The sequence below is a fragment of the Drosophila subobscura genome, chromosome J, assembly GCF_008121235.1.
Source record: "Drosophila subobscura isolate 14011-0131.10 chromosome J, UCBerk_Dsub_1.0, whole genome shotgun sequence".
Lineage (NCBI taxonomy): Eukaryota > Metazoa > Arthropoda > Insecta > Diptera > Drosophilidae > Drosophila > Drosophila subobscura.
The window spans coordinates 21679076-21705933 of NC_048532.1; the positions used below are offsets into that span (position 1 = coordinate 21679076).

Here is a 26858-nt window from a genome sequence, read left to right on the forward strand (position 1 = left end):
GCGTGTAGTTCGTAATTTAAGTAATGTGGGTCGAACCTGGTGGAAAGCTGAGCCCCTGCGTATCCTTGTTGTTGCTAACGCGATTTACTTTTGAGCGAAAACACGCGCCATGGCTCCACCATATCATACTACCATATACATAAATACTAGTAGGAGTAACAGTAGCTCCCCTCCCCAGACTTGTGTATTTGGTTCTAGCAGCCTAATTGTCATTGAAGGTGGCCCACCTAAGACATAAATTCAATTTCTTTTGGTTCGATGTGACAAGTCGTGTATGAAGGAGGCCCCTGCCATCCATACCTCTTTTCTACGGTACTGTGCTGTGCTGCGCTTTCCCCTGCCACTGCCCTGTGCTGTGTTCTTGTTGCTATTATTTTTGGATAGCCACCTTTTGGCGTACGTCGCCTTCGTTCGTGTTGCTTTCTCGCGATGTCGTCGTCGCTGCCTTTTGCTGCTCCTACGTGCGCCCCCCGCGCTCCTACGCCTCTACCTTTTTTTCTTGAGGTTCTTGTTCTTGTTGTAGCCGCCTGCCTGGTTCTTGTATTCTTGTGCCGTCTTGTTTCTTGTCTCTATGCTGCACTGGCACTGCACCTTGACACTAATATTGAGCAAAGGAGAGACAGAAGGAGAGCAAGTGCAACTAAAAATAGTCGAAGAGAGACCGCTAAAGGCAAATTGATTTGGGTTTCGGGCGCGGGCACGGATCTCTCTCACTTCCACCACTTAGCGCGGACACTTGGCGATTTTATTGTCATTTAAAAGTTATAATTGGTAATTGATGCCCGAAGGGGCTCACAGACTGCGCGACTGTTTGATTGATTGATTGACTTAGTGACTGTTTCTGATATGAAATAGTAGGCGTCTGGTGGGCTAATTTGAGGGAATTCAAATGATTGCAATTGGTTCTTGGGGGATTTACTTGCGGGTAGAATGGTAGATTCATATTTTAGATTTACTTTATTAAAAGTTTTTCTTTTCAATAATTTATTAATATTTTATATTTTTATCAACGATTTTATATTTCACGAAAAATAGTTGTTTATTCTGCAGGGTTTTTGCATTTCTAGTTTCGACATTCGTCGACACGTTTAATTTTTAATAACAGTCTTTTTTGAAGCCACTCGATCTTGCATCGTTTATTGTGCTTCCACACGCTCATCTACCACACACACACACACTCGCGCAGAGGTATTGGTAGGACTGGTGTTGGTTTTTATTCCGCGTACCCCTACCCCCACCCGTATGCACAAGCCAGACCGAGCGACCGACCGACCCCAACACCAGAGCTTTACATAACTCACTAGCCGCTCACTCACTGCACTCTCACAGTGGAGCAGCAGAAGAGCCTGAAGTCAGACGAGAGCCCGAAGTGAAAACACCAAACAAAAAGCAGGATACGTTAAATATTCAAAACACAAATGCACATTTAATTCCCGCACACAAACACACACACACACACACTAGCGTTTCCATTGCGTTTTTCAATCATTTCTTAGCACTTTTGTTGGGAGCAGCACGGGAACACGGGCACTCGGGCACTCGAAACTCAAGACTCGAGACTGTGGAACTCGCAACCCGTTTGTCGTATGCATTTTAGATGCAAGCACTTTTCGCATATATATTCACTGCTACATTTCCTTACGCTGCTTTTACTATATGTACTATATAGACATGGGTGGTGTAGGGTTGTAGTCGATATTACTACGCTGGCTTATTGTTTTGCCAGAGTGCTCGCTGCCTGCGTAAGAGTATTGGGGCTGGATGTGTGTCTGATGAGTGTTTGAACTGTTTCTAGTTAAAACGAGGAAATTTTCTCCGATTTCGCTGTGCTGTTGAATTGCAAACCCGACCCGAACTGAGAACGCAAATGACCAAGTTTTCCTTTTCATGCAGTTGGTTGAGTTGGCACGCATTTTCTTTTCGGACTCCCACTCGTGCCTTGCGCTCGTACTCGTACTCGTACTCTGACTCGGACTCAAGCAGGATGGTGATGGCGGAACGAAGGGAACACCGAAAAGACTCTGGTGCGCCGCTTGCTTTTCGCTTGCATTTGCCGTTAGCTTTATTCGGAGTGAAAGCTTTCTCTTTGGTTTCTCTCGCCAAAGCTACGCAGGAGAAGCTTGCCGAAAGCTTCACAGCTGATTGCCGCAAAATGCATGCGGTGTTTGTTTTCCTCCTTTCTCCACCCACTCTCTCTGCGCCGGAACAGCTGATGGCCTCCGTGTGCCAAAATGACGTGGCAAGTAAATTGTTGACAGATTGAGAATGTTATTTGAAATATTAATTTTATTTTTAAATTGCAATTACAATTTGTTGTTGTTCGCCTTTCCCTCCACTTTGGTTGTTTCTTTTTTTGTTTTTCTTTTTTTTTATGCTAAATTGTATTTGTTTTTATTTATATTTATATATATATTTCACACATTTTGTTGCAAACAATATCAATAATTCTTTTAACCTAATAACAGATGCACTTTTCTTGTTTTTATTTCATTATTTTTGTTGTTGTTGTTCCTCTTAGACTTGTTTTGGTTTTCTTAGTTTTGTTTTTAATTTTTTATATTTTTTTTGTTTCTTTATGGTTCATTCCTGGCCTGACTCAGACTCCGATTTCCTCGAGCTTAAAATTAAATTACAAAGTACAATCATTCCAACTTAGTTACGAAGATACAAATACAAAACAAAGCGCACAATGCATTATCCAACTTAATCCTTAAACACTCGCAAAACTAATTACAATTATTTCAATAATATTCTGAAACGGAAAAGGAAACATATGAAGCAGGGTAAGGGGGAATGCAATACAGTAGATACACAACATTACACTCTAAATTTATGTTTAATAAGTATTCGAATCGTTTATCGCATAAATGTTTGTTACTCGTAATAAACTTCTTCCGTCGTCTCCATTCTCCCCCATTATTCAATTTGCATTTGAAGTTAAGCGTTTGCTTTGGTGTATAATGTGTACGTGTCTTTGTTTGTGTGTGTGTGTATATATAGAGGGGATTTATATATATACTATATATGTATGTATATATACAATATAGAAATATGTATACGTTGCATATAAAATTATTTCGGCGCAAAATTTATATTCGCTGCTCATGCACAATGTGAAGAAGCAGTTAAAATGAGTTAGTTCTTTGGGTTTGGTGGTTGATTATGCTTTTTTTTTTAAAGAGAGCGCGAAATCTGGTTGATTTTGTTTTTGGGTTTTCCCATCTACTCATAGGTTAGAGGCGTCAGTTAAGGTAAAAAGGTAGGCGTGGCATAATGCAGCATTGAGTATTAAGTGGTTCGTTCTCCATGGTTTGTGGTATTACTTATATAAAGCCTTTATCATTATTATTTTTAATTTTTATATCATTTTTGCATCTGCGTTACGTTTTGCAGAATTTCTTTAGTATGCAGAGCAGAGCAGCGCTTGTTTTGTTGGGTATTTATTTTAGAGTTTTGTTTTTAGTCGTTCTTTATCTAGGATTATCTTCATGTCAAAAATATGATTTATTTTTACACTTCCATATGATACAAAATTAATAACAATCTTGTTTGGTATTGAAATCATTTCACATTTCATTGTTATTTAAATGCTTTTATGTAAATATATAGATGGATGTACATACATATGTTTGTATGAATGTGTGGATGATGTATATGGATAAATGTAAATGTATATGGATAAATGTGTACGCGTTTCGTATATGTTGGGTATGCCATGGGAAGGAGGACTTTGTTCTTGTATATGAAGGTAAATACAGGAATAGACATATGTTTGTAATATGTGTATAAAGATGTGTTGTATATGATATTTGTATGTATGTATGCATGTATAAATATATGTTTCGGTGAGCTTAATTTTGAATGTATGTTGTTCGACTTATTCGAGTAAATTTAATTTGATGAGCGATCAATTTGTATGATGTACTGTAGTTAATGCTAGAAAGTAATTCCATTTCAATATTATTGCATGATTTGTTTTGTTTGCATTTTTTTTCTTGCTTTTTTCTCTCAAGTACAATCTTATCTGCTTTAAATACGTTTAAATATCTGTGTATATTTTTATGCGATTTTATTTAGTATCTTTAAGCATTTATTAACTCTTTTATAATCTTTCGTTTAGTATCTTTGCTAATCACCTTTTTTTTTTTAGTATCGTGCCATTTCCATATCCGATCTTCCCTCCCTTCCTTCCTTTTTGATATTGCTGTCATACACAGTTTGACGTACAAGTAGCTAAATATCCTTATACACCTTACACACACATACTCGTACTCGTACTTGCTCTCGTCCTTAGAGTTCCACTTTGCAAACACACACTCTGCCCCCAGGTAGATCCCACAAATTGCTGAGTTGCCTCTACTTGGTTGTTGTTAGCTTTAAGTGGATAAATGGACGGTTTTTTGTTTTGTTTGGATTTCATTTTGCTTTTATGTCAATTTCTTAAGTCTTTTAGTTTCAAATTATCGTATCGTATGCTTTATAGAAAAAAGAACTCTGATTCCACACATTTAACTAAAACTATAAGCTATGAAAACCACTCAAAAGTAAGGTATAGGCATAGGTTTAGGATAGATTCAATGTGATTGTTTTTTGTGGGGTTGGTTGGTTGTCATGCGAAACGCTGCCTTCTTACACAGAGAGAAAAACTATTCTAAGTCATTGATGGCATTGCCAATTGCAATTTGTGCATTCCTGGACAGCTTGATCTTCATCTTGGTCTAGTTCCAGCCCAAAGTGTGTTTGTTTTATCCAATAAAAAATATACAAATTTCAATGGAATTCTCTCTCTCTCTCTCTCTCTCTTAGGTATTTCTCATCTTCATTGTCGCTGATGCAACTCAGCAATTTGTACAATCCTTGTTCCGCACTCTACTATATACTATGATGTATAGCTACATGTGTATAAATATCGTACCAGTTTGCCTTTTTTTTACATTTAATTATCGGTTAGAAAGCTTTGTTTTTGTTGTTGTCTTCATGCCCATGCAAAATATATATTGTTTCTGGTATTCGAATTTTCATATTTGCTATGTGCCATATGTCCATCACTACGCTGTGCCGTTTGTTACAAATTTGTTAATGGTATTTCCTATGTACATTATACATTATACACCTTATGGATTGTGGATTTTTTACTGATTAAGTCCATCCATCCAGCTACCACACAACACTCTTTTTTTGATCGTCATGCATGCATGTCAGAAGTTCAAAGGCCTGACGCGTTTTCTTTAGTATTTTGGTTTTTAGGAAAAATAGTTTGTCAATCGATTCACATGTATTTTTTTAGTGGCTAGCAAAATAGTTGTATCAATTTGTTTTGGGCTTAGAAAAACAGCAACGGCTAAGTTAATGCAAAAGTTTCATTCGGTTTTTCCCCTCTTTCTTTTTGGTACATATTTTATATCATATATTTTATTTAGTAGTCAAAGATCAGTGCATTTTGCTGTATTACACTCCCATTTACAAATTGTCAGCTTATCGTACGTTTCTTTTCTTCTCTGGTTAGCATTTATCATTTGCATAGCTAAATATTACGAGGCCCTAGTCTAGGTAAAGAAAATGATGCTAGATTAACTCTAGTTCGAGATCTAAGCTAGTGCATAATTTGGTATTCCTTTTTTGTTGTATTTAGTTTATTTTTACACGGTGTGTTTTATTTGCAAAGCTTTTTAGGCGCGGCGGCAACAATGTCCATCAAAAACGAACATACATAGAAAATGCATTCAAAAAAATATAGAAATAAATTCGAATCGAAAATGAGAGTTGGTTAAAAGCTAGAGAGCTAGCTGCTAGCAAAAGTTCTGTTTAAACGGTATCGGTATTCGAAAATGTGTGATACTTATAAACATTATTATTTCTATATAAATTCCACTATTATTGCTTTGGTTTTTCGGTATATTTTTTTTGGGGATTTTTCTTGCAGTTACTTTGAAGATCTCTTGGTGTTTGGGGGTACTTGTGGGAAAATACTGTTTGAGTTGCTGCTGATTCGTTTCAATTCGTACAATATTTGGGTATTATTCGTGGTGTCATACGGAGTAGTAGTTGGAAACAAATATCCTTGAGAAAAATGTAACTAAATCAGAGAAATAATTCTCATGCGATTGCACTACCGGACATCGTTGTCGCCTGACGCTCACTCTGCAGCTCCCGGTTGCGTTCGTGCTCAGCGGTCTCCGAGCTGTTGGATGATTCGATCAGAAATCTGAATAAGTTTTTAAGTGATTCGATTGGCAGTCGCAATGGGTTTGCTTACTTGGAGCGCACAGCAATGGGACTGCCGGGTATATCCACAGGATTGGCATTATTGTTGTTTGTGGTCGAGGCTCTGCGGCCATTGCCTGATTTGTACGAGAATATTGAATCGTTCTCAATATCGTTCTCAATCTGCATAAATGGGTTTCGATTAGCAAAGTTCTTTAAGTTAAATGGAGTGGAATAACTCACCACCTGTCGCTTATAGGACAATCGTTCGCTGGACACCGAGCCACACGATGAACTCTCGGAAACGGCCTGCGTTACCGAGGTCACCGTCGGCGGACTGCTGGGACCCGGGAAACGCTTTGAACACACCTGGGATTGAATGTGCTCACAAATGCGACGAAAACGTCGAATGTTACCTGCAGGAAACGAGGAATTTTTATAGTTTTTTGGAGTATAAAGTGTGGTGTGCGATTGCTTACCCGATAGCAGCGTAAATGTTAAGGCAAAAAGCATATCTGCTATGTCGCCTTGCTTGCAAATGGCACTAATGTCAACCTAAAATAAAGACAAAGTTGGCTAGGTAAACCTTGACTTCTCTCTGGGACTTACCTGGAACTTTACATGGCGCTGGAACATCACAGGACCATTGCCATTCCGTTTGTACTCCACTCGAAATGAGGTGGGCGATACTACACTATGCGATAGTTCAGCCATCTACATGGAAGGGTTTATTAGTAATAAAATTATCTTTATAGTAGCTAGAAATTATCCCCTTACAGATAGAAATGCATGTATCAAATGCGCCTTGACTGTGGCTATGGGCTTGCCCTTGACCAATATGGTAAACGTTTCATCCTTTTCTGTGGTTATTAGATTACCAAACCAGGAGCGTTTCGTTAGCTCTGGCGATGATTCGGGCGTCAAATGCACTTCATCCGCAGAAACTAAAACATGCAGCAGATAAACGCATTAGAAAGAAGTTTCTATGGTTGATGGACATCCATTTACCCTGCATTTTTCTGCGATGGAAACGCGGACTGCCCAGGAAACTGTTTTTGATGTTTGTGAGTCGCGTCTTCCACAGTTGACCGCCAGGATTGTTGCAGGGTGAGCCAGGCATCCCTGGACTGCTGTTGTTCATCATGGGTGAGGCATTAGGATTCACAACTGTTTGGAAATGCATCAAAGTGGGAGAGGTAGATGTGGATTAGTATGCTTTGATTCGGGTTAGGGATACCACAAGGGGTCTACGGGGCATGCACACACCACTATTCGACTCTGGATCGTGGAACATACTAATGTTAATGGTCGGACCTGAGTTGGCGCGATGATGCACCGATGGCGAGGCCGCTCCGCTGACGGAGTTGCCGCCGGGACTGCCTGGCGGGTGGCCGCACTCGCTGCGATCCCTCGCCGACCCACCGCCCCTCTCCTGGCGTAAAGAGTCCCGTCGCTCCAGTCGTGGTTCTCTCACCACCACCACATCGCCTTCGATGCTCTTCTGGGAGCTGTGCGAGGGTGTTCGGCTGACCGAGGAATGATGCCCGGAGCCGCCCCGATCGCCGCGATCTCCATAGGTGGAGTGTCGAGTGCCCGCCGCTGGTGACGAGGGACGCGATATGGCGTTCGCCTGCTGCTGGGCCGAGGTCATGGGGGAGTTGCAACGCGTCGGACTGTGATATGAGGAGCTCCGCACCGACGAGGATACCGTTGTGGGTGAGCGTCGTTGGTGGTTGCGAGTGCTGCTGTACGAGCGGAAGCTGCAAGAGGAGAGGACCACAGTTAAGATATAGATAAATTGGGGACTAGGTCTTGGACTCACTTGAAGGCCTGTCGTCGCGGCGTGAGCGGTGATCCCTCGGAGATCTGTCCATAGCTGGGCGCATTGGTGCCATTAATCCGGCACGTGTCCAGTCGTTTTCTTGGCGGATCCACTGCATCCAGCTCACTGCGTGACTTTTGGGCAATCTCATCGTCATCCTCCAGGGCAGGACGCCTTCGTTTGCGTTCCAGCAAAAGGAAATAAATGACCTTTTCCGTATTGTGACTGCCAGGAAAGAGGAGCATTAATTGGTTGAATCAGAGTCTGTCGCCCAAGTAATGTGTGTACACACCTCGAACTGAGCAGCTCTTGGATGAGCTTCTCCTTCTCCTTGAAACAGCCGAGCGAGCAAATGGCATTCAGCACATCCGGATCGACAGCTGTGGCTGTGGGTATAACATGTGTCTGCACCACCTCCATCATTGGCAGCTCCAGCTCCAGTTCACCTTTGCCACCAGCTGTGACCCAGGGATGTCGGTTTATTTCAGCCAGCTGCAGATGGACATTGGCATGAACAAGGAAATAAAAACCAAAAGCCAAAAACCAAAAACCAAAGTGAGAAAAGGTAGAAGAGGGTTAACCAAGTCCCAAAGGGGGTGGGTGGGTTTGGTAGACCCAAAAATGGTGACCCAAAAACCAACAAACACTTCAGCGGGGGTTGGCTTTAAATGACTCACCCACCGAATGACCCACCCAGCCAGCCAGCTGTCAGACAGGAGGACCGAACCAGCGGCATTCGGGTTGTTAGGGTTCTTCTTGGGTCAGTCATTGTTGCACATGGGTTTATATGGGTCTGTGGATGACTCACCGTCAGACGCCTATCCGGATTCACTTCAATCATGCCACGCAGCAGACTCTGGCAATCGGGTGGCACAAAGTGTGGTATGTGAAAGACGCCGCGCTTGACTTTCTCCAGCAGTTGGCGCAAATTGTCATCGTCGAAGGGCAACGCACCCACCAGCAGGGCATACAAGATGACTCCACACGACCAGACGTCCGCCTTACGTCCATCGTACTTCTCCCCCTGGAATGACAATAGCAAAAAAAGAAAACACACACACACACCACGCCCAAGGATGTGTGGAATGGGTGCGAAATCAGAAATTGAGACATTTTCCTTGAACGTTTGCTGTGTTTGCTTTGATATTTCATATGAATGTTTGTTTGTTTGTTTGTTTTTTTTTTCCCTTGGTTTGCTTTCAGTTTGATTATTTTGAAATTCGATTGAAGGACCAAGACCAGGACCCCTCCTTATGGGTGCGTGGCATCCAATCGTTTGAATCTTTCTACCCTTTTATCGAACTACTTTTACGTATGGATATCCCATAAGCCCCAAAACTTGAATGTTGAGCTAATTTACAGAGTTTTTTCTTCTATTCTTTCATTTAAAAAGGGGAAAATAATGATTGTCCAATGGGGCATGGAGTGGGAATATGGTGTAGGTCCGTTCAACTCGTTGACGTCCATTGACGTGTCCATCAAATGCCAAGTTTTCTCCAACTCACGCTGCCGCTCTCTCTGGCTCACTCTGTCTCCGTCTGTCTCCCTAGGGGACGGTTATTGACTTGGCAGGTAAGTGGCACAATGACTTGTAGTTTGTTGCCCACTACAATATATAATTGTGGCACGATTGTACATGCACTAGTTGCAACCACTAGCCGATTCCCCGAACTTAAAGCTACACAATGCTAGGCATGGTGAAAAATGCCATAAAGTGGGTAGAACTTTGCGGGTTTAGGTTCGGACAATGGGAAAAGGGAATGCACTAAGAGAGTGTCCGGAGAGTCCCCGCCTTTCTTCAATGAAACCTTTCGTCCAGGCGAAACCAATGCAGTAGCTCTCGAATTTCATAAGAATTCCGACATCTTGCATCATGGACCTGTTCTAGGCTTAAATTACCATCGATTTTTAAGCCTCAGGGAATATATTCCGTGTCTGATTTAAAAGGGAGAATCTTTGTTTATCTTTACACTTTCCAGCTGATTAAAACTCTACATATAATCTACTCTACTCACTCCTTCACAGATAAATCTTAATAGCTTGCAATCATCAGTGGAAGCTCCTCTCTTATCATTAGCTTGCTGCACTGCAAAACTTTTAAATTAACTTTCTCAAGAACTTCCATCAATTACAAGACATGTTTTCCAATGAAAAGAAAACCAGCCACTACAGTTCCTTAATTTATTCGAATATCCCTTGGGTAAGCTCGATTAAACTGAGGAATTGGTTCCCTTCTTTTGGGTGGGGAGGGGGTAATTGGTAACCCTATAGCCTGCTTTGGGGCATGAACATGAGAACCCCTTGCGAACACTTTTGGCGCACACGTTTGCAGGGGATTGATAAACGACCACTTAAGTGATTGAGTGTATGGGCTTTCCACGCAATTTTTCCCTACAAATTGCCGGGCGTTTTTTCCCCCACACAGACATCAATTATGCGGCTGAGAAACTACAAATCCTCGCCACAGCTTTGACTGTTGAATATTTATAAAAATATATACACACACACACACACGTAGACACGTGAAGATAGGGGAAGGAATATCACGTAGCCAGCCAGATTTATAACACAGCCCGAATATATGATAAAGCTGCTGCAAGGAAATATTTTAAAATTCCCCTTATGAATTTATAACAGCAGTAGCAAGAGCAGGAGTAGGAGCAGGAGCAGGAGCAACCACGGAGCAGGTCCTGCGTGAATGAAATGAGTGAAAGAACAGGAGCAGAGATGGAAAATCATATGCGCACATGCGGTACATGGCACATGGATGAATGCATTTGCATAGACAGGGTAAGGGGAGTCTGGCCAGAAATTTGCATGGGAAAGCGACTCCAGGAAGATGCTGCCACAGATACTGCCACAGACACTGCTACTGCGGTGGCTCCTGCTGCTGCTGCTGCTGCATCTGAAAATGTGCTAAAAAGTTCGCCTTGATTGACGTTTATTCGTTGGCTAACCACAACACCAACAAGAAAGCACAGATATAGAGAGAGAGAGGGAGAACAACTGTGAACGTGTGGCCCTGTGGCATTTCAAGCATTTCTCCCCAATTCTATCGTATTCACATTATTCAAAGTTGGACTTACCCGTATGACCTCCGGACACGCATAGTGTGGGCTGCCGCAGGATGTTTCCAGCATGCTGCCGGCCGGCTGCAGCGATGCCATGCCAAAGTCCGCTATCTTAATGTTGTTCTTCTCATCCAGCAGCAGATTTTCGGGCTTCAAGTCGCGGTGGCTGCAATGAGTCCCCGAATAAATGTAAGATTGATTGCGCTTTAAGTGAGAGGGGAGCTGAGGGAAGCTTACCATATCGAATGCGAGTGACAAAAATCCAGGGCGGAGATGATTTGCCTGAAGAATTTGCGCGCCTCCTTGGGCGTGAGGCGGCCTTTTTTTACCAGATAGTCGAAGAGTTCGCCGCCTGAGACATGCTCCAATATTAAATACAAATACTTTTTATTCTCGTAGACATCGCTCAGGCCAAGGACGTGCGGATGATCGATTAGTTTCATTATGGCAATTTCACGTTCAACCTTGAGCCGGGGGCATAAACAGAATACAAAGAGAAGACATCGAGAGTTTTTAATCGACTTATCGACAATGTGGCTTCAAGTAAAGTGTTCCCCCTGCCAAACCCACCAATCTCCCTGCCTTGACCCCCGACCCCGCCCACTCTTTACGAGTACAATGCATTCAAAGTGCTTTGGCCATAATGACCCATTGTTGTCCTCCAACTGGCGTCCAATTTCTGTTTCTCATTGCGTGTTCTGGTCCTCATGCTGGCTCTAGTCCTACATGGACAGCACACGCAATCGTTGTCGTCGTCGTTGGTTTCTTTCTACTCATTTGCAGCACCACTACAGCGCCACACCACCCGCTCACCTTGCATTTCGATTGTCCTATATGTCTGAGCTTTTGTCACCCCAACGGAGCTGCCCATTCCCCCTCCACTAAATTCCGTTTTACTTTGTTGCCACACGCACTAATTCGTCGCATGTCCTTTCAGTGTCCTACAAAAAAAAAGTGCACCACATTTTTCGGGCGAAGTGGCGGGGGAGGAGTGTGCCAGGGTTTTATTATGACAGCCACCAAAAGATAAACAGTTGAGCTCTACTTTGACTTTTATGGGGCGTTTGAATGAATGAAATGAAATCTATTTTGGAGTTCATGTTTCCTATTATAATAGAGCTAATATATTAACGATTGTGGCAGGAAATCGATTAGAAATGGGGAATGTATCGTAAGGAGTAGATTGGAAGATAATTTGCGTGGGACTTTGGTTGGAATTTGAGTACTGAGCGGCTAAATGGCGCTAAGTTTGTGTGGAGCAAATATTTATTGATAAGATCTCACAACACACAGAAATTGTATATCCGAATATATGTCCGAAGAGAAAGTCTACGCTCAAAGACCCTTTCAAGCTGATCCCTCTCCTAGAGAGCATCATTTCTTACTAACTTTGCAGTGCTTAATACTTGCAAAAAGTTTATGGCTAAACCACTTAAAATTAATTCAAACTAAAGGCCCTGCTGCACGTAAAATATTTCCTTGACTTTACCCGACTTTGGCACAATGCTCGGTGGGAAAACAAAGCCAAGGAAAAACCCACCAAAACCGAAAACAAATCCCCAAAAAAACAAAGAGAGCTCTGGCTGTAAAGGCTTTAAGTTTGACTGCATTGCCCTCCTGCGCCCGCTCTCTCTACACCCTGAAATACCCTAAATAACCCCCACACACTTCCCTTGCAAAGAAGCAAGTAAATAAAATAAAACAACGAACCACAAAACAAATTTTATTGTCACAATTTTTTATGACCTGTACGCCAGGACAGAAGACAAACAGCGCAAGAAACGAAGAAAGCAAATGCGGGAGAACGAAAAACAAAATCATAAAGAGAGCTAAGTAATAAAAAAGTAAGAAGGAAAGAAAAAACTAAGGCAACAATCGACGGGGAAAACTTTCCATCAAGTGCTGACCTTCGACCCCGCCACACCAAGCTACACCAAGCCACACCACACCACGGCACATCCCCGTGCTGGCACTCACCTTCATTAGCACCGATTCGCTGAGTTTTTCGCGATTGATTATTTTAATCGCAACCTTTTTGCCAATCACACAATGCACGCCCAACTTGACGAGACCTGCGGATGGGAAAATTGGTTAAAAATGGCAAAATGTGAGAGGGAAATTGAATCGTAATTGTAGTAATGACAAAGTGGATTTAGTACGGTGGATATTGGCTGTAGAGGAAGGAAGACCAGTAAATAATAACCCTTTAAGTGTCACAGATTTGTAATAGAGATTTTTCCATATAATAACTCCCCTGACGGTTTTAAGTCCCAATCTATGAACATTATACTGCAGTAAGAGTATTGCATGACATCCAGTCACGCAAGTGCCGACCTTCCGGACAACATACGAGCTTACGTACAACACTAAGGACACAAGGAAACAGGACTGTCAGTCCTTGCTGGTGATTGAATTTCTTTACGGACGACTTGGCCTTAATCGAATCATAATCTTGGGTGGAAAATATTCTATCAACACTCCAAGAAGAACCAGCTTGCGGCACTGATTTTGACATCAGTTTATTACATGTTCATTTTATTGAATATCCACTGTACGAGCTCCCATATATCCACAAAATGGTGTTCCTTGCTTGCACTTACCCGTTTGACCCTTGCCAAGAGTTTTCTCCAGGCGATAGGGCCCCACAAATTGGCAATTCTCCGCCGTGACATTGTTCTCCTTCTGCATTTTGCTGGCCGTGCCCGTGCCCCTCCGTGGCTGCTGGTGCTGCTGCTGCTGCTGCTGCTCCTCCGTTGCTTTCACCGTTGCCCCGATGGTGGCTATGGCTGTGGCTGTTAGCTGTTTGCGGCTGGCAGCGTCAGCTGGCGTCTGGCCATGCACAGGACTCCTAGCACCACGGCCGGCTCCTCCGGTCCCTGTCCCGCTCCCAATGCCGATGCCGATGCCGTGCGGCTTCTACGAGCAACTTGGTTGTCGCATAGCGTCAATGGAACTTGTCTGTGTGTGTCCCTGTCCCTTGCCCTTTCCCTGTCCCTGTCCCTGTCACAGTGCCTCTCCGTTGCTGTAGTTGTAGCCGTGTGTCCGGGTGGAGTCCGTGTGTGAGAGGTCCTTTAATTACTTTTGTTTGGCCAAAGTTTTATTGCAATTGTTAAGGATTCCTTTTTGCAGTTTTGCAAATGATGCAGCATTTAATTAACTTTTGCCTATAATTGTATTGGTCGCCGCTCCAGGGCAATAATTGTTGCTGATGCTCTTGATGTTGTTGCTATTTCCACATGACTTCATCACAAACAGAAACTGCTGCAATTACACAAAGAGAGACAGAAAGAGTGAGTAAGAGAGATAGAAAGAGCGAGAGAAAAAGGTCAACGTGATTAGCATTGAATATTTATGTTCCCTTTTGGCCTCCCAAATGGAATTTTTAATTGAAATAAATGGAAGCTAACTGTATAACTAGATAAATAGAGAAATATACACACGTATACTGTGTGTGTGTGTATGTATGTGTGTGCAAGAGAGTGCTCTGTGTGTTTGTGTGTGCGTTGGTTAGTCAGGTGTTCTAATTAAAAACACCTGCAGCTATGCCGGAGTATTTTCTGTGCTTCTCTTGCCCATTTGAAGAGTAAATTTATGAGCCTCACAGCTTTCTAGAGAAGAGCAGACATGAATACACAAGCATACAGTGCTCTATGTATCTATGTGTTGGTGTAGATATATGTATATGTGTATTGCTTTGCGGCTCCCCACAATCTCCACTCTTTCAAGTGTTTCGTTTTCAATTATTTGTCCATTAAGTTTAATTACAGGTGGAAAATAAAGACATATTTATGGCAAAGTGGTAAAAGGAGTAAAAGGAGAAAATGAAACTTGTTTAAAGAAGCCTCGAGAAACATTTTCTTACAGATTTCTAAGCATCAATCAAATGCAAAACTTATTTCCACTTCAAGGTTCAAGATAACTCTTCAAGGATAACTGCTCCAGCTCTGAATGAATATTTTATACAAAGTTAAAAATTATCATAGAAAACAGAGAACAGAAACGAAGACCAGACCCGACCAGGGAGACAGACACTTCAATCTGCTGTTGGCCATTACAAAAAGAACGAAACCATTTAAAAATGTTCATTTGGAGAGCACTAAAGGAAAAGCTCAACAGTGCGTGGGTGGGTGGCTGGCATAAAAAGGCTAGCATAAAACTTGGCCAACTACAGAATGGCCAAAAACAAAGGGCATCCGACAGATAGATCGACAGAGGGGACGAGGGAGTGGGAGCAGGAGATAGAGAGAGGGAGTGGGAGTGGGTGCAAAGGGGGCAGCAGGTATGTAAGTAGTAAATTTAGATGCTGACGCAGATCTAGGCAGCGACGCCAGTCACTGATTATTCTCAGAGATGACGCCCAGCATTCGCAATGGGGCTCGTTCTCTCTCTATATGTGTGAGTGAGTCTGTGGGTAAAGGATGACGGCAGATGGAAACTGACAAGCAGATGGATGCCCCTTCTACGCCATGCCACGCACACAAATTGAAAAATAAGTGCGCATCAAAATGAAACAGTGCGCAAATGGGCAAAGGGTCGGGTGGGATGGGGAATGAGGGGTGCGAGCATTAAGGTTAAACGTGAGGCGCAGCTGGCAGGAAGGAAAGATGCTAACAAGCCCACACTGGAGCACCCTATCCCCTGTGTCCCTGCCCATGCTATCACCGAAAACAATAAGGAAACTTTCGCTGGAAGGGCCAACACCAACACGCTGCCGCCGTTCTGTTAACCTAATTTGAAAAATGCGCTAAAAGTCGAGAGCTGACATTGTTTGGCAAGTGCCAACAGCAAAGCCAGTCAGATAAGGTCAAATTTAGGCATCCGACTGGAAGATACCCCGCAAAACAAACAAAAGGAAGGAGATGTCTATAGAGACTATTTTATAATATTTTTTACATTTTCATAATTTGCCCTTAACTGTATGCTATGCTTTCTGCAACTCGAACATTTCCTTTTGAATAATGAAAATGTACGAGGAGGTGTACGCGTATGTGGAACATTTCATCAAAGGAAAAAGTTATGAAACAAACCAAGTGCTCAGCTCATACATGTGTGCAATGGAAAATATGTAAAGGGGCGTGGCCGCAGCCTACCATAAACAAGTCATCGTCATGGGTCGGTCTCCAGGCGCCTTTTTTGCAGCTTTTCGCACTTAAGGCTGCGGCAAAATGCCGTCACAGGGTGCCTCCCCAATACACACACATGTACATAAGAGTGTGTGTGTGCTTTCCGGTTGTGTGCGTGCAATAAAAATCATAAGCAAAACGTTTAGAGCATTTTGCGTTGATTTTGGCCTAGCCACGGGAAATTTATGCTTTTGGGTCGTGGAAAACTGAGAAAATGTCACCCGGGAAAGTGGAACCGGAGTGGGGAAAGTGGATCGAAGTAAGCGGAAGGCTATTGATGTAGGCCCAGAGCTTGGGCCTGGGCCTAGGCCTAGGCCTGTGGGATGTGACCGAACGCCTTTTATGGCCCGTTGCCGATGCCCCAATAAAATTCCATCAACAATAATTAAGCGATTTGCAAACAATGCGCGGGGCCATATAAAGGGCATGAATAGTGGTCGCATAGATCGAAAAAGGAAGAGAGATAAATGCCTTGATTGTGTGGGAAAGTCATTTGTGGGGCAAAGAGTCCCCATAAACCGCTTGAATATTCAGGACAGCTTAAAGAAGAAACCGACCCAAAAGAGTTTCTATAAATATTTAAACAAGTTTGGTGAAAGTTTTAGGAACGAACAATAGACTCTTTAAGATTTAAAAATATGTTTTGTTGTCCCAAAGGTGCACTAAAGGTGCAACTTTTCTTTTTTGTTTGGGTTTATGTCAGTGTCTGCTTTAAAACATCTGTTTTAAAATTTATTCTGTACCCGCAAAATCTTTTCTTTTGCTTTATTAAGAAAATATACCCCAAAATACTACCCAAAATAATTCCCCCCTCTCAAAATATTCCCCCATTAACATATGAATTAACAATCCAAATGATGGCGAAGTAATTAGGCAGCGTTTCCTTTTCTTTACTCACTTTCACTCATCATTCATATTCGTAGCAGCTGAAAATCTCCACACCACCCCCAAACGGCAATTAAGAATCCCCCAGGCACATCCGTTTCCGCATTCCCATCAGAGTTCTTCTAGTTTTACCCCAAAAATTTACATCTCTTTAAGGTTCACTCAAGGATTTCCAAAAACAATTAACAATCTGGCGTCAGATGTGGCCCGATCCGTGTGCTGCGTACGCAGTGTTCATTAGCCCACTCGCACAATTAACCTCGAGGGCCCAAGAACATGCCAGCGAAATGAGTCCCAGCTCCATGGCCCAATGTGTTATCTAACCAGCAAGCAACCAAGAAAGAAATGAGCAAAAGTGACTTTGATTTCTCAGGCGAGTCTCTGTCTGCCACCGCTACATCTCCTTCACATTTACATACTCGTACATGTGGGCTGGGGAAAACCTTGAGGGCTAAATTGGCTTTGCAGCAGCAGCAGCTGCCTGAAGGGACCCAAAGTTTAAACAAGTTTTGTTGGGGGGATGGTTAAGGTTTTTTGAGGGCAATCTAAAAGCCAGAAAAACTCAATTTCCAAAACGACAGTCAATAAACGCACCCAATACCCATACTCCAAAACCAAAACCCCAAAAGGAGCTGCAAAGAAGGCGCAGGATTCTGTGTGCTCTGTGGAGCAACGTGGCATATGAGTTTTTTGGTTTGTTGCCCATGGAAGCGCCCTCCATCCGGCGTTTTTAAAGTGCAATCAATAAAATGCTTTTGAGTTGTGAAAATTGTGCGTAAGTGGCTTTTCATCAGGCCTCAGCATCAGCCTCGACTCAGCTCCAAGCAGCATAATGGCCGTAGAGGCAATAGAGACAGGCAACAGACAAGCCGAAAAGGGGAACAGCAAAAGGGCGTTGCTGCCAAGAGAGGCGCTCACAAGACTAAATGAATGCACAGTGGCAAGAAAAGGGTTAGTTGTACTCAAAATGAAAGGAAAGTTGAAGGAAAATCTGGCATAAATCATAATTTTCAGGACTCTGTGGGCGCTTGGAACCATTCAAAATGTTTTTGGGCAACGTGGGTGCTTGGAGCAACTGTCAATGCCCACCAATCTCTGTCGTATCTGTGTCCATTTGCCACATTTTGACTCCACTGTGCCACTTGCAATGACTCGTGCTTCTGGATCGCTGCCTGCTTCAACTCAATGCCTTGTCGAGAGCTGTTGTTATATCCCCCCCGGATTGTCCCTGTTGCTGTTGTCTGTTGACGATGTTGCTCCCACGACGTACACGATGCTCAATCAGAATCAGACATCGTCAGGCAGCTGGCAGCCGGATGCAGGATGCAGGATACAGTAGAACAGAGGCGTCCGACAGCAACAGCTGCCTCCAATATTCATCAACTAATTGCAATTATGTGGAAAATTAAAATCAATATTTGACTAACATTCTGCTGTGCTCCCTCCCTGCTGTGCTCCTCATGCTGTGCAGCTCCTCGCTCCCTCCCTCGCAGTGTTTCCCCTCTGCTGCCATTGTCATTTGCCATTTAACATTGATTTCAATTTGATTTGAGTTCATTGTGTAGGAGTATTGTGTCAGCAGCAGTGGCAGTGGCACAGTCATTTTCTGTGTATTTCTGATTGCTTTTGGATGGAATATTTTGAATGTTTGAGGTGCAAATTTCAAATTATAAATATGCCAAAATGGAATCAAGATACCCGAAGCCATCGGGAATATAGTTGGACTTCTCTCTTAACACGTTTCTGCATGAAAAGTACTTCAAAAAGTATCACCAATTAATTTCCAAGTGGGTAAAATCAATCAGCATATTAATTGGATTCTGCACTTCAGCAAAAGTAGAGAAACCACAAAAACCACAAAGTAAAAATAAACACCTTTCAGCTTCCAAGAAGCCAAAACAAAGACAACTTTCAGAGCTGTCAGCACATTAGACTGCTGGCAGCAACCAAATCAAACAGACACAGACGACAGAGCGCTACAGGAGCCAGCAGGATATGCCAACTTTATGCTCCGAGCTTCCTTGGGGGTGCAGAAGCGGGAATCGAGGAAACCCACTGGGGACCCTACTTGGCTCATTATTAAATAATGGCCAGAATGGGGCTGCGGATGGGCATCCCAGCTAAGCAGCTTACTCGCAAATCGGGGCTAATAAACCGCTTAGATCAACACGCAAAATGCAAAAGCAGGCAGCTGGCAGCTGGAACCTTTAACCTGTCCCCTAACCAACTTTGACTCCCACTCGAAAAGACCCGCAGCTGGCGCACAACACAAAATTCGATTAAAACCAACCGTAAAACTAGCAGCTAGAGGAGGAGGAGGAGGAGCCATAGGCCTGGGTCCAGGGTACAAATTAACTTGATTCGATATGGCCAAAAAGCCAGAAGCAACCACAGCGTCAGGCTCTGGCTACAGCCAGCTGTTCCGATACCCAGAAACAGGAACAAACAACAGGCAGCCAGAACACAGCCAAAAGCGACCACCAGGACGAGTACTCTGAACTCTGTCCATTGCGATTTTTGCTCATCTTTTTGTTTTTGGGCAAAAACCAGCATCAAATCAAGTCTTGTTTGCCTACGGAGGCAGTGTCCACCATTGCCACCGGTTTGGACCATGGGCCTCCATCTGGGTAGACCCCTTTTTGGTGTGGTTACAGACCAAAAATTTGCAAGTGGAAAACATTTGCCAGTTTATTTGCCATTGCCATTTAGCAGTAACAGGGAACAGGATGGGCATTTCGATTACCACACACACAGAGACAGGCAGAGTGACAGAAAGAGAGACAGGAAGGGCAGAGTGCCACTGACTCGTGACTAACCTGGCCGGAAGCTAAAGAGATGAAATGATTAAGGTCGCAATTAGATGGCAAACATCCGAGCGGTGAGTGCAACCGAACATTGAGCACCGAAACTGAGCTGATGTCCTGCTGCAGCTGCACATCTCCTGCCTCCCTGGGGGCGTGTCGAACGCGGGAAAAAATTCAATTATATCACTCGAAAAAAGCACGAAAAAGGGAAAAACGAACGAATGAATGCAAGGGCAAAAAGAGTAAGACTAAAGTGAAAATTGGCAGCGCCATAAAAGAGAATCACAAATGGAAATAGCTGGCGAAAAATGCGGGGGAAAACTATGAGGCAAAAACTCAATTAAAAATGAGGATAAGCAGTGGCTGAAGGGATGAAACACTCCCCACTCATACAATAGTTTGTTTAATTCAATCAGAAAACAAAAGAACTAAGAAATTATTGCCAAGAAAGAAAATTGGATGTACAAAATCTGTTTCCAAATGTATTCTGGATCCCTTTCTCCCCATATATCATTGGATATTCTTATAATCCAACAATAATATTGAAGTTTCCAAAGCCTTTGCCTTTGCTCCCTGGTTTGAGATACATTTAAAGTACCATCCACCACACCGCCACGAAATTGCTGCCTTCACGGATATGGAAATCAAATACAGAAAAACAAGAAAAGGGCAGCAGCAGCAGCAGCGGCAAAAGGAAATCCAAACAACACACACAAACAAGCGGGGAATTTTTCAATTTTCCCCCAGGTTTTCCGCCCTCACAGAAGATGTAGAAGAAAGATGCTGGGACCTGGACATGGGTCTTGGCAAAGCTCGCATTTGTTTGCCAAAAAAAAAAGAGCCCAGAGGCTCTTAGCCAGCCATCAGCATCACCTGAACCTCTACATCCACCTGCTGCTGCTGCTGCTGCTTCCTCCTGCCGATTGCCGACTGTTGGATGGTCCTGTTCCTGATGCTCCATTTCGCTTAGAATTCAATTAAGGACTGGGGGCTGGGAACGGACGAGAATGATTGCTCGCCTCGCGTATATTTTGTGGTTTTGCAACCGCACTCTTGATTCAATTTTCATTTACTCTGTTATGCATGCGTGTTGCCGTTGCCTTCTGTGCCACACTTCAATAAGGAGGAGGAGAATGTTGGCTGTTGGCTGCTGGATGATGGCCAATTTGTTATTGCCTGCCACTTGTTATTTTGTTGCCGCCTTGACACGTCTCTTACCTGACTTTCTCTTTAGCTTCACCCACTTGCACTTTATGCAGCTTTTAATTCATTTGCACTTTGTGCCTTTTAATGCAATTTCTTGGCCAGATTCGACGTTGTCTGAGTCAGGCTCTTCTGATCCTTCGTTCTGGTTCGTTGTGGTCCGTTGGCATTGCACTTCAGATATGGCTTAATTGCCAACCGACAGTCGACAAAACTTTTCAATTAGAATTAATGATGTTAGGGACAGCGACAGCGACAGCCCGCCGCAGGGCGGATGAGCCGGATGAGATGGGGAAAACTTGCACACTGCACTTCCCACTTGTCATTTCCCATTCCCATGTTTTTATTGTATCCTGAAGCGGGTGGGTGGTAGAAATTATTTTGCCAATTACAACTGCAATTTTTCCACATTGCAGAGAGGCTGGCAGTGGGCTTGCAGAGGGTGGGAAGTGGGTGGAAGGAGTACAACCCCTGGGGTCGCAAAAACTGCTGACAGACAACTGAAATATGCAAATTAAATGTATGACTCGAAATTCCTCGAGGCACAAAGTGCAAGCTGTGAAATACGTTTCTCGTGTTGCACACTTTTGGAACAAAAAAAAAAAAAAGAATATGGAAAACCAAAATGAAAACAAGCAAAATTTGACCCACCATCAGCTGAGGGTGCTGTGGGGTTCTGGCACTGCCTTCAACCTTAAACTGCAAATGTATTTTGTTCCTTTGGCTGTCAAGGATTTTACATTTTGATGATGGCTCTTGTGTCACTCTAGGAATATCTTTCCTAAGCCCCAGCATTAGGACTAAGCAGATGGCTCTCTCCGATGGCTGCAACGTGCGCGAGTGAAGGGCTGGAGTCGTTTCTCTCTCTGTCTCTGATGTAAGCCAACTTTTGTATAATTGATGACATCAAAGGGAACTACAAATGGAGGCCAAGGCAGACAAGGTGATGGACTGATCCAAGGACTTTACTGCAGCCAACTGTACGATTGAATCTCCGATTGTTCAGTTGTGTTTTTTGTGCATTGAAAGCTCCACCTTAAATGTCTGTTATTTCCCGAAATAACTTAATTGAAATTGAAATTCTGACAACATTTATGCAGTTGTCCATTTGCATGGCAGGTTCTTGGCATTTCATTTGGTCAGCATTTAAATGCTCCAAAATCGATTGTGTTGACACTGTCAAAGGATTCCATGGCCGCTCTCAACCTGTTTCCACTCGTGCAGGGCAATAAAGCATTCCCTGCACCCATAATATTTGCCTTAAACCAAATGCCTGTCCCTGTCACTGGCTTGGATAACCATGGATAACCCCACAGCCAGGGGGAGGGGGAACAATGGACAAACACATTCCCAAGGCACAAGGACGAGTCCAAAGGCATTCCAAATGCAAAAATGCATGTGGTCTCCGGCATAAATACATTTCAACTTTAAAACAAGACAAACAAAAATTGAAAGTCAAAGCATTTGCCCTATCTTTGGGCTATGGATATGCGATAGCCAAGCTGCTTCACCCGAGAGACTCGTAGGACCCACAAAAAACCAATTCGATTTTAGCATTTTGCAATGCCAAATCCCCCAAAGGATTGTGCATGTGTGAGCTAGGGACATGGCGGCACATGCTCGAGCATGAAGAACGCATGAAAGAACGTGGAAACACTAGAAGTAGTAGAAACTGGAGGAAAAAGCGTTTGCATATGCTTTAATCAAAGGCAGTGACGTACGGGAATGTGGTTCATTCTTAAAAACGTAGCCAAGAGGAAGGGGTTGCTGCACCACAGGGGGAGGTGGAGGGCTGGCTGCAGGGTTTCTTTCTCCACGAAACGGAACTCTGTTGACAAAGCCATGCGGGTAGCTGCTGCTGCTTGGCCAAGGCTTGGGAATGGACATTTGTGATTGTGTCCACATGCAGCGCGTCCCCCTCAGCGCAGGCGCAAGGGTTTAAAGAGAGCAAGAGAGGGAGAGCAAGCTAAAGGAGAGCCTGTGCTTGCTTGCCGACACTCGACTCGACTCGCTCTCTCTCTCTGTCTCTCTCCACGCCCCAATGGGTGGGTGGTTGTTGTTTTCATCGCAGGGTTGGTTTTCGCACTCTGTTTGCCATGTGCCCCACTGTAAGGCTGATGGCACTCCTCTCTGCCCTACCTGCACGTAATGCTACACACTCTACGAGAACACTCTCTTTCTCTTTCTCCTCTCTGTTCTCAGCTCTTTCTCTCTGAGAGTACCCTCCTTAGGGGGAATGGGAAGTTTCTTAGTTGCCGCTTATAGCTTTTTAATTACAAATAGAAATTGTTAACATTTTTGTTTGCGTTTACCGAACTAATTGGATGAGGTGATGCCACTGCATACCTGATCATTATTGCCGCCAGTTCTCTGTGTGTTCAAGGGCTGCCAAAAGGAGTCCCGATACCGATGTACGATGTACTCCCCCTCCGCTGCTAGTCTACCGTCGTGGTAATCCCCTGGGTCATTAAGGCGTCTACGTGTCTGCAACGTTAGGAGCAGCCACATCATCCTGATGCCAGGATGCCTTCCTACTTTCCCGTCCAGGAGGACATTGTCGCCTGCCGATTGTCGCATGTTTTATTCAGCTACAGCGACATCGTTCTCCTCATCGCTCTCATCAGGTTGTAAATATTGAACAACCAGAACACACTAACAACGGCAACAACAAACTGAATACTGAATACAGAACACAGAGAATACAGAACAGAGAACACAGGATAAAGGACACAGAATATGTTTCTCGTAATGCCGGAAGCTGAAATGGCTCTCATATTTTAAGATGTTGCATTTTTGATCTGACGCGACAGTGTTTTTTATTGCCCAAGACAGCGACAGCGGCAGCCCCAGCCAAACAGCCAGGCAGGCGGGATTCGAGTCAAACACAGAGGACACCTTAATTGTTTCCCACTCTCGCTGCTAGATTGACGTGGGTTTTCCACAGGCTGAGTGGATTCTAGTGGGTTTTAGGGGAAGATAGAAAATGCTGGAAATGCAAGCGATTTCTGAGACGTGAGCCCTCCCTGCCTGCCTGGCCTGACATTGAGATGCGAGCAGAGAGATTGGAGAACTAGCGATGGAGACAGAAAAGGGTTCGAGTTGAGTTCAAGGAAAGTTGAGCTTAACGAAGCTAAACATTTTGGCATTTTATTGATAAGTAACTTGGTATCCGTAAGATATGAAAAAACACAAACTTCCATGGCCCTGAGTATGATTGATAAAAAAGTTTCGCATTACAAATGCGCGATGAAAACTTTCGACAGTTGCCAACTTCCGTGGGTGGCAGAAATGTCACAAGAAAGTCGCATAGTATTTATTATCCCCCAATATTTTACTCTTGGGGACACTTGATAGTTCTGTAAAAGTCAAAGGTACAACAAGAATTTAATACTGACTCTTACTGACTTCTGAGAAGCCCTTAAAAGCCTCAAGATTAAGCAAAGAAAACGTTCATAACTTGGTTAAATATTACCTTTAGCAGCTCCTTTAAACCTTACCCCAAAAATCCATCAACTTCCATTTTTTGTATCGACTTTTCCCTTTGGTTCTTCTTTTTATTTTTGCTTGAATATATTTACGTCTGAGAGTAGTTCATTAGGACACTGCAATGTTGTTGACAACATTTCGAGGGTTGAATACGGCCATAAAGACGAGAAACTATATAATGCGACGCTCTCTGCCCACAAGAAACTAAGGAAAAAGAACGGACAGACAGAGCGAACAAGGGGGGATCATCGGCTTGGGGTTGAAAAGTAGACGGCAAATATTCATAGTAGGCCTGCCATGACGTCATGGCCACAGCAATATGACTGCAATTTATTGATAGATACTTGAACAAGAAGACATCAATCAATTTTTTACATTTCCTCAGTCCCTTTATCTGTATATCAATATTTTGTTGAAAGACAACCTGATAACGAAGACGTTTTAGCCATTTGCTGGGCCAACTTCAAACGCACAAGTGCCTGTTCTGACTCTGCCTCTGGCTCTGGCTCTGGCTGTGGCTTACCTTCTCCTCCTTGTGGCGCACACTCTTGATTAATGCCCTCGCCGTCAGGCCAAACACCTCGAGTGCCTATCGAGAGGGCCCCTTGGAAGCGAGGAGGGCAGGTGAGCAGCACTCGTAAAACTCAAAAGCCACATCCGCACCGCCATATTAAATTCTGCAATTCAACTTCGTTTTTCGAGCAAACAACGAGAAAACAACGGCAACAACAACAACAAGAGTAGCAGCAGCAACAGCAGCAACAACAACGAAAAACTGTCTATAAATACTGTTAAATGAGTGAGGAGTCCTGCCTGCGTCCTGTGTCTGTGCATGTGTGAGTGTTTGCTGGACGGATGTACACTGCGGCAAAATATAAGCTTACAAGTGATTCGAATAATCCACAGGTATCTACTTAATGGTGGAAATAGGTAAACATATCATGGAAGTGAAGAGTGGAAAATCCGTTCCTTAAGTGTAACATCAGTTTTACGTACAAATAATAATATTTCATAATTTCCATACTCAAGCGAAAATTTAAACAGCTTTGGAATATTATTTCCCCCATTTAATCCTTCATAATTATGATCAATGTATGTATAGATTTTCTTGCAGTGTAGCTGCGGTTGCTTGTGGTTCCCCCCGTTTGAAATAATTGTGGGTGTGTGTTTGTGTGTTTGTGTGTGTGTATAAACCTGGACGTACGGCTGGATGGTTCGGTTCGGTGTGTTTCATGTTGCTTCCTAGTTGTTTTTGGTTGAAAATCGATATGTACACACAAAAAATCCATAAAACCGAAAGAGTAGCCAACAAAGGGAACAGGAACAAAGATATACACATAGATGGAATACGGGAATAGGGATAAAGAATGTGTATTACTCGACATACCGACTATTTCCGTTTTGGTGTAAGTTATCAGGAGGCATTCGGCCTTATACAAATCACTTCCGGGATGGATGAAACGTTCACGTTGTTGCACCCACACAAACACACACGAACGGGGAATGCCACGAGACACCAATACACTTGCACGGCGGGGGCTACACCTACACACACACACACACACACACACACTCAGTGGCGTATGCGGGAGAAAGATGTTGAATGAAGAAGAGAAGAGAGGAGAGCCGAGCCGAGAGCCTGTGCAACCTTTACTTTGCCTTCGCCTTTGTAGCTTCTTTTTTTTCGCCTATTTCTTTTGTCGAGGCAGCTGCTGGACACTGTGAACTGTGCACTGTGCACCGTGCAACCTTTGTGGTTGCCGCCGCTCCCTGGATAATTATATAATTTTGTTTCACTTAATGCACTTTACGATTTGGACGCAATTGGCGCACATTTGTCGCATGATTTGCATAAACATTTTACTGATTTTTCCCCTGCACACACGCACACACACGTTCACATATGTACACCAATACGCGCGCAGTCCGTGACGTACGCACTCGCACACAGAGGCACACAGACACACACGAGAGGCATTTACAATAGAACTTTCTGCTTATTATATTCCGGGGCTGCTCATTCTCGTTGCCGTTTACAGTTGGACTTGCTTGGGACTAGTATAAGCCACTATTTTAACTGATTTTCGTCCGCTCTCTTTTTGGCCAAGAGCCACACGGCAAACGTCGTCAATAAAACTGTGCGCCGTCACCGTCAAAGCTTGGAAAAAACGCCGCGCTCTTCCGTGGCCTTAGTTGGATGGATTCCACCCTCTCTCTCAGCGCCACCCACCGTCTCTCTCTCTCTTTAACTCTCTGTTGC

General features: G+C 43.6%; 2 protein-coding genes across 8 annotated transcripts in view; both read right to left on the bottom strand.

The window, feature by feature from the left end:
* Nucleotides 1-1957, bottom strand: part of LOC117895650 (glutamate-gated chloride channel) — a 47610-nt gene extending 45653 nt beyond the window's left edge. The window contains exon 1 of the mRNA XM_034803436.1: nucleotides 1643-1957. The gene's annotated coding sequence lies outside the window, so the exon portion shown is untranslated. The remainder of the gene's footprint in view (nucleotides 1-1642) is intronic.
* A 2441-nt stretch (nucleotides 1958-4398) lies between these two features.
* LOC117895652 (serine/threonine-protein kinase BRSK1) lies at nucleotides 4399-26733 on the bottom strand. Of its 7 annotated transcripts, none has more exons than XM_034803460.1 (16): nucleotides 25986-26733; nucleotides 13698-14355; nucleotides 13075-13169; nucleotides 11335-11561; nucleotides 11113-11263; nucleotides 8835-9050; nucleotides 8319-8518; nucleotides 8027-8251; nucleotides 7471-7964; nucleotides 7213-7371; nucleotides 6982-7148; nucleotides 6814-6918; nucleotides 6684-6759; nucleotides 6448-6620; nucleotides 6257-6387; nucleotides 4399-6205 (listed from the first exon to the last, which is right to left on the bottom strand). In XM_034803460.1, the coding sequence occupies exons 2-16, from the start codon at nucleotides 13783-13785 to the stop codon at nucleotides 6097-6099; spliced, it is 2616 nt and encodes an 871-aa protein (XP_034659351.1). In that variant the 5' UTR covers nucleotides 13786-14355; nucleotides 25986-26733; the 3' UTR covers nucleotides 4399-6096. The 7 variants fall into 7 exon arrangements, with proteins under 7 accessions (XP_034659351.1, XP_034659354.1, XP_034659353.1 ...); XM_034803463.1 differs by having other exon boundaries at nucleotides 7519-7964; nucleotides 13698-14358; XM_034803462.1 differs by having other exon boundaries at nucleotides 7501-7964; nucleotides 13698-14358.
* Nucleotides 26734-26858: the final 125 nt, after the last annotated feature.